General features: G+C 46.9%; 1 protein-coding gene across 4 annotated transcripts in view; it reads left to right on the top strand.

Annotated features, from left to right (window-relative positions):
* The first annotated feature begins 1,155 nt into the window (after positions 1–1,155).
* Positions 1,156–8,256, top strand: part of tfap2e (transcription factor AP-2 epsilon) — an 11,381-nt gene continuing 4,280 nt past the window's right edge. The window contains exons 1-4 of one of the 4 annotated variants that reach the window (XM_060043542.1): positions 1,156–1,300; positions 3,336–3,782; positions 6,155–6,209; positions 8,057–8,256. The exon at positions 8,057–8,256 is cut by the window's right edge and continues 32 nt beyond it. In XM_060043542.1, the coding sequence (XP_059899525.1) occupies positions 1,256–1,300; positions 3,336–3,782; positions 6,155–6,209; positions 8,057–8,256 (747 nt within the window). In that variant the 5' untranslated portion in view covers positions 1,156–1,255. Of the gene's footprint in view, positions 1,301–1,781; positions 2,076–3,335; positions 3,795–6,154; positions 6,210–8,056 lie in introns of those variants that run through there. The other 3 variants (XM_060043541.1, XM_060043544.1, XM_060043543.1) reach the window with 3 other exon arrangements.

Raw genomic sequence — 8,256 nt, 5'->3', positions numbered from 1 at the left:
GTGAGGCAGTGTGGGGGTCAGGTGGGATGGTGGGGGGGTCAAGGGAGACAGTGGGGGTCCAGTGAGACAGTGGGGGTTTGATGGAGGGTCAGAAGAGAAGGCGTGGCCTGATGGTGGGGGGGGGGGGGGGGGGGGCATATAGAAAGAAAGGCGTGGCCTGACGGAGAACGTTTTAACTCGCAACTTGTAGCAGAAGTATATTCCCTCCCGTAGCTAAGGCTCTTATTGTATGATAGAATGAAGAAGGTCAAGCACTCTCGCAGATGGAGCCCAAGGGTTACACGTTGGTCTACTATATAGACTAATAAAGTGATAATAAAGCATGTATAAGTCACTACAACGGTCGTCGTGCTCGGAATGCAATCAGGCAGGAGAACACTGATGTGTTTTTTTGTTGTACGCTATGGAAATGTTCAAAGATATGTTTAATAAAGAGCTATTTTGGTAATAAAATTCTGTTTCGTTTTGTTTCATTAAAATTGAACATTCGGGGAGGACTGAGGATGAATGGTCCGCTTTGGTACTACTATACTGTGAGTGACCACAAGATGGCGTGCCGGCTTCTATATCGAGATGCGTCGCTATGTAAGGAGACGGGTCGTCAGGATGGTCCCGATGGAACAGAAATGTGCCATTTCCTAGCGTCGTCTTATTCTAATAAAAAAACGTTAATTTGATCGATTTTGGAGCTATGTCTCTTAATTATTGGCAAAACAATAAGGAAACTTCTGATAAATGCTAATACGGCTAAGTGGCCGCCAGTAGCATACATCAGGACTATTTCAAGAAATAACGCGAAAAAGTGCGCTTTTATTCAGATAATTAAGAGGTGCGATTTAAGTCAGCATTGACAGTAATTAACACGGTGTATGTGATCCATAACTTGACATACTAATAATAACCTAGGCCTACACGCAATATAAAACACCCCACTGTCTCCGTTTTAATCCCGTGTCTAAACCGTGAAAATTAGCGGACAATGCGGCCGGGTGCCGTGGTATTGTTTCGTCCCAAAGTTTGCACCCTCTCTCTCTCTCCCCCCTCTCGACTCCTTCACCACCCAGCCTCTCCTCCCCCCCTCCCTCCCTCCCTCCCTCCCTTTCTCTTTGTGACTCATCCATACAACTCCAGAGTCTCTTCTCCAACTAACTCACTCCGCTCTCCACCTTCTACCGCCTCCCATCCCTCTTGAGCTCCCCAGCCGCAGCAGCAGGACTCCCCGCAGACCCGCGCGAAGCACACCGACGGCCTCGCGATGCTCTGGAAGTCTCGCTCCAAGAACGAGCTGTATGGAGCTCAGGTAAGCGACATGCAACCGTATTAACGTGTTTTTGCTCCGTTGCTGACTGTAGTGAGTAAGACTGGGTTCAATGTATATGGTCAAACTGGAAAACCGTTTTTTGCTGGCTGTTTTTGGATGCGTAAAGCCTGGTAACGTTTTATACTAGCCTAAACCTTTTGGATAAAGACTTTTGCGCTGACTGTATTAATTGTAATGCGGAATGCTGAGACCGGAATTATAATCCAGCAGTTTATTATTTATCATGTGTTTCGACGCACGAGGAATGGAAGAAAGAATTAATTGAAATGAATCGCAGTAGGCCTGCGTTTGGCGGAGTGAATAAGTGGATAAGTGTGTATTAAGGTTTCATGAAAGACAAGTATCTCTTTAAGCGGAGTGGGACCCCCCTCGACCCCTCCCCCCCCCTCCCTCCCTCCCCCCCTCCCTCCCTCCCCCCCACCCCCCGTGCGCCTCAGCGCGTGCGACGCCTATAAGTAGAGCGCTCGTTGAGACGGCCAGGGACACCATTCACACGCTCATTCAGAAAAATACAAAACTCGGCAGAGAGACAATTTATCCCGCGGAAGAAAAGCTACCGTTTATTCTTTTTATTTTCCTGGATCTTCACCTCAGACGTTAATAAATCGCCTGGATTATAATTTGGCGGTGAATGTGTTGTCATCCCTCCGACGTCGTCAGCAGCCTCGCGCGCTCTTGATTTTCTATTTTATTTTGAGGGGAGGGGGGGTCTCCAGAATCTGACCAGATGTTAGTTCACACCTATTCGGCCATGGTGAGTTCCCTGACCTATCTGTTATTTACTGTTGTTCAAACGAAGGCCCATATTAAGTCTTTCATCTGCTGTTCATTAGAAGCCGACTGAGTGCTCTGAGTTCGCGGCGCGCGCGGGCTGTCGCCTGTCCGGTAGATCACAAGAGAATACGAAACAAATGTCAAAGCAAGAGCGCGAGGCTGGCCGTCAAAGTGTCGTCGGGAATAGTTCTCAAGCGCGGAGAGAAGCGTTTGAAGTATTGTGACGTTTTATCAGGGATGATTACACGGCGCACCATGCATCAACTAAAGCCAGTTTCCCTCGGAGCTGAGGCTGTCACACCATGTCCAAACTATCGCAACATTTTTTTATTAAATAGTTTTGCGCAATCATCTGTGTTGTTTTCTTAAAAAAGAAAAAGTACATTCTTACATTGTATTTTATACATTTATTCTGAATCTGCGACGAGGTGTGAACTAGATTTAGAATGGACATCGTCGCTCACTACCACTGCCATCGATCTGGGTGACCCATATCAGAAAAATCGAAATTCGTTGAGCACATAAAAGAAATGTAGGCCAGTAGGTTATATATTTTCTGATGTTTTTAAATTAAATTAAAAGACATTACCAACTTGGTATTTCCTATTAATTTACACTGCGTCTGCATGCATGACATCTCGTTAACTCACTTATTAATATACTGATATTGTGTTTAATATACATTGTGGTTAATAAGGCGGTAATTTCTCTTGATTGATTGTTTTGACTGCCTTTCTGGAGCGCCCGACGCATCATTCAGAGTTGTGTATTCTCGTCCCGGGGCTATCGCAAGGTTTCGCGTTGTGCAGGAGAGTAGTACCTGTTCACGTGCTGGTGACCTTCGTGACACCGTGCGGTGCCAGAGGCGCTCCGTGCCCGCGCGCATCATTCCAGCCCCCCGTGGAGGCTGTCTCTCTCTCCGCGAGAAGAGGCTGGATGTGATGAATGGGATCTGAAACCATGGGAATCAGAAGAAGAATAGGAATTATAACGAATAGATCCAGTCCTCCCATGGCTAAAGTAGTACCCTTGTAGACCCGATCTGAATGTTTTTAGTTTATATTTTAGTTTACATTCGTTGTTGAATTTTACGCACGAATTTCACGTTGTTGAATTTTACGTACTTAATCGGACAGTCTTAAAGAGTGTCACTTATTAAAAAACAGTGGTCTATTGAAAGGTCATCTTTCATTTATTATTAGTCAGTGACCTAACTCCCACTCTCTCCTTGACCCCCCAGGACCGCGCGGACGGCCTGACCGGCTCCTCGCCCAGCGGCCGCCTCTCGCAGCTCTCCTCGCTCAACCAGGCGGCCTACGCCTCGGCCCCGCCGCTCTGCCACACCCCGGCCTCCGACTTCCAGCCACCCTACTTCCCCCCTCCGTACCCGCAGTCCTCCCTCTCCTACGCGTCCCAGGGCCAGGAGTCGGCCTACTCGCACCTATCCGACCCCTACCCATCCATCAACTCCATCCACCAACACCAGCAGGCCGCATGGCACTCGCAGCGGTCCCGCTCCGAGGAGGGGGCTCTCCTGTCGCAGTCCCACCGGGCGCTGAGCCTCGATCCCCGCAGGGATTACCCGGGAGTACCGAGGCTCTTGCACGGCCTCGGGGAAGGGGCCGCGGCGCTCGGTGAGGGCCCCCTCGGGATGCACATAGGACACCACAGCATAGAAGACATCCAGGTGGGCTTGTGGGTAGGGACCGCTTTTTAAAACGTTGTTTCACACTTTGTGTCGTGTCGTTGTGGTTTGTTATGTTTTGAAGAGTTATGGGTTGACGTAAATGTGTGTAAAATGCAGGCCTGCAAGGAGAGAGACCTTTCTTAGAAATCCCTGCCGTGGTTTGGTTGTTCACGCTGCCACTGTTTGCTTCTGAAAGGCTCAGATCGATGATTGAGTAGATTTCGTTCTTCCGTTACGGTGGATAATTAAATCAAGGCCTCATTTTAATGTTGGGAAAAAAACCAAGCGCGGGGTTAAACCATCTGATAATCAAATCGGACAATTCCATACAAAGAAAACCTGCATTTGCATTTGGAAAAGTTGACCTAATAGCCTGCATTTGTGTCCACATAATAGCCTAACGAAAACAACGAAATTACAAATGGGTTCTCAAGTTCAACCCGGCCTCCTTATCCCATAAGGTCTGATTCCCATCCCTCCTCCTCTCCATCTCTGCGGTGTGTTTATTCTTAATGCGGTCGCCCCACGCGCGCACCGTTTATCCGCTCTAACCCCATTGACGCCGCGAGACAATGCGCTTTACTCGCATGTCACTGGGGGCTTTTATTTTGTAGCCACCGCACATTGGGTTGAAAAGAAAAAGTCTTAGCGTGTGTGTGTCTTATTGAGCGGTCTCATTGAACGGCAGGTGCAGACTGCAGACCGCAGACGCCTGTTTGTTTGTTTGCGGCATCCTGCGCCGCTGCGCCGCGCTGCGCTGCAGCAAATCCTCCGCGTCCAATTGATTGCTGCGGTCATTAAGCGGAAGAAAGCGGCAGGCAGGAGTCAGCACGCGGGGCCGTGTGTCTGCTAAACGCTCTCTGCTGACACGGCCTTTGGTTTGATTAACGGGTTAAATCGGCCTGTTTGAAGCGGCGTATGAATAGTAAACAATAGCGAAGAGGAGAGAGACACAGACATAGAGACAGTTTTGTCCAATTCAACAGTGTTGGCACAATAAAAAAACAACAACATGACGGATACTTTAATATGCATGCTTTTGACGGAATTAATTTGTTACTTTGACCGGGATTTCGTTAATAAATAAATAGTAATGAAATAAGGCCCCACATATAGTGATAAAAGATAAAGATAATCGAGATAAATATCAATGAAGGTTGAGTTATAACATGGGAACTTAAAAAGATGGTGGCAAAGAAAAGTTTGCAATGTTGAGTTGTTGTTGGTTTAAGGTTGAGGATCAGGCCTTTATTGGTGGAATCTTGATATCTGTTGGAACAATTTTATATGCCAGCCTAGGTCACGGATTGTGCCTTTAGCTTAACACAATACAATTCGTCAAAATAATTTACGATTTTACAACAATAAAACCTTGAACTTAAGGGAAGTTCATCCCTACATTTAATTTTGAATAGAAAATTAAACTTTTCCCAGCATACAGATTTTAAACTGTTTTATTAGCCACTCTTTCATGACAGACATTTATTCTACATATTTGTTAAATCATTATTTAGCATAAATTAGAATCATGATTTATAATTTAATAGAAATATGCTCAATTAGAGCCTACCGCTTGGGCCAATCAATTAGGTCTATCTCCACTTAACGACTTAATTAATGATAGAATCCACATGAGCATCGAATTTGAGAGGAAAATATGATATTTCGCCTAACCCGCCTTGTTTAACGAATTGTTGCACACATTGTATGAATACATATACACATTACAAATACTAAATAAATAGTCCAATAAAGATATCAAATAGTCAGAATGGATATCTGAAATAATACAATTAGGAGATATCAAGCAACAGCAAAAAATAAACTGCAACACTAATGGGCATTTGTTCTATATTCGTTTTCTCTCATCTCAGTTCTAAATAAAGCCCCCTTCATCGTATCGCTGTATACAATGTGTACTTTCACTGTAAGGGCAGGCTGAATATGGCTGACCAGTGTGCCTCTGTCTGCCTGTATGTCTGCCTGTCTTTCTGTCTGCCTGTCCCCCTGTCGGTCCCTCTGTCTGTCTGTCTGTCTGTCTGTCTGTCTGTCTGTCTGTCTGTCTGTCTGTCTGTCTGTCTGTCTGTCTGTCTGCCTGCCTTTATGTCTGTCTGTCTGCCTGTCTGACCGTCTGCCTGTCTGCCTGCCTGTCTGTCTGTCTGTCTGTCTGTCTGTCTGTCTGTCTGTCTGTCTGTCTGTCTGTCTGTCTGTCTGTCTGTCTGTCTGTCTGTCTGTCTGTCTGTCTGTCTGTCTGTCTGTCTGTCTGTCTGTCTGTCTGTCTGTCTGTCTGTCTGTCTCTCTGTCTGTCTCTCTGTCTGCCTTTATGTCTGTCTGTCTGCCTGTCTGACCGTCTGCCTGTCTGTCTGTTACAGGGGATGGAGGAAGCGTCTGCCCTCGGCATCCTCGACCACTCCGTCATTAAAAAAGGTAAGGCAGTCACGTGTTCAGCAGGCCTACCTGGGAGAGAGCACACACACACAATCACGCGCGCACACGCGCGCGCACACACAAAAAAGCACGCGTGCGTACACTCAAACACGCACATTCACACACACGCGCGCACGCACACTATAAATAATTCTGTTTTGCTATTTCATTTGAAGTCAGAAAGTCTTCTAATACCCGGCTTCAGACTTTACCCTAAAGGCACACATTTTAATGAACTGTTCACGGTCATATGAGAGAGAGGGAGAGGGGGGGGAGAGAGAGATTGCGAGAGAGAGAGAGAGAGAGAGAGAGAGAGAGAGAGAGAGAGAGAGAGAGAGAGAGAGAGAGAGAGAGAGAGAGAGAGAGAGAGAGAGAGAGAGAGAACCTGATAAAGGGTGGTATATTGGCCGTGAATTTAGCAGAATATGATCACTGTAATATTGGCCGATCTAATGTGTTTCTGTTATGACTCGCTGGTTAACTGAGAGGCCTTTACTGTGAAGGCCTCGTTTAACCGAATCCAACGCTTCCTCGTTGATCTATGGGCACATAGTTATCTTTCTATAATTATTACAATAATTCAAATCAAATAATATTAGCCTACATATTAAACCTACATATTAAATATTATATAGTTGATAAATGTCAGGATCTTTGCCATCTCCGTGTAAATTAGACCTATAGGCCATGAATGTGTGTGTGTGTGTGTGTGTGTGTGTGTGTGTGTGTGTGTGTGTGTGTGTGTGTGTGTGTGTGTGTGTGTGTGTGTGTGTGTGTGTGTGTGTGTGTGCGCGTGTGTGTGCGCGTGTGTGAGAGAGAGAGAGAGAGAGAGAGAGAGAGAGAGAGAGAGAGAGAGAGAGAGAGAGAGAGAGAGAGAGAGAGAGAGAGAGAGAGAGAGAGAGAGAGAGAGAGAGAGAGAATAAAGGGCCAAGAAGTTCAGAGTTAATACAAAGCACAATTGCCAACAAAAAAAAGAAATCGAAACAAAAGGGACTTGATCCCTTTTCAGCCAAAACCGATTCAGATGCAGATCTCAGTGTTGTGGTGTTGCAGTGTGTGTGACGCGTGGTTCACCCGCTCAGTGGGCGCCGAGCCCATAAAACACAACGCCTCGCTCCTCTGTCAGGCTGACAGGAGATCGATGCCCGATTCAACGCACCGTCACACATCCTATTCACTGTTTCTCAGAGTGGAGACAGGTGTTGCTGTCCACGTTTGATATTATGTTACGTATTTAAGTCTGTTTCATACGTTTTACCGTACACAAACCTAACAGAAGAGATCTGAACTCAAACCGTAAATTAAGTGATTTCGAAGAAACGCAACATTATCCAAATCAGTCAGCGCAGACGAGCGGAGATAAGCGAGTGTGAATTGAATTCATCATAGGTGTGAGGAATAAACGTACATGTAAAAAAAAAAAATCTGTGAAAAACCAAAGCGAAACCAGCTGCTCTTTAAAGATCATGATCAACAAGCCTGCATTTGTTCATGCTCACCAACTCAGGTTAAACAACAGCGAATGGGCCGATGGATTAAAAAGTCAAACACGTAGCGCCTCGTTTAGACTCTTTATAGTAATTATAAACAATTAGGTCAAATTATACATTTGATCTGGCCTCAGACTTTGTGGCCATGAAGTTTGAAAAGTTATTTTAAAACTGCTCTTTTCTCCCCCCTCTCCCTCCCTCTCCCTCCCCTTCCTCCCTTCCCTCCCTTCCCTCCCTCCCTTACCCCCCTCCCTCTCCCTCTCTTCCCTCCCTACTCTCCCCCCTCTACCTCTCTCCCTCTCCTTCCCTCTCCCTCCCTTCTCTCCCCTCTCCCCTCTCCCTCCCTCCCTCCCCCAGTCCCCCTCCCCTCCAAGCTGAACGGCTCCTCCCTCTCGGCCCTGTCCCTCTCCAAGGAGGGCCTGGGGTTGGGCTGCGTGTCCAACCCGGCGGAGGTCTTCTGCTCGGTGCCCGGCCGCCTCTCCCTGCTCAGCTCCACCTCCAAGTACAAGGTGACGGTGGGCGAGGTGCAGCGCCGCCTCTCACCACCAGAGTGCCTC

Source organism: Gadus macrocephalus, chromosome 22 (assembly GCF_031168955.1).
Source record: "Gadus macrocephalus chromosome 22, ASM3116895v1".
NCBI classification, from domain to species: domain Eukaryota; kingdom Metazoa; phylum Chordata; class Actinopteri; order Gadiformes; family Gadidae; genus Gadus; species Gadus macrocephalus.
Note: the sequence above shows the minus strand (reverse complement) of the source record. Positions and strands in the feature narration are given on the sequence as shown.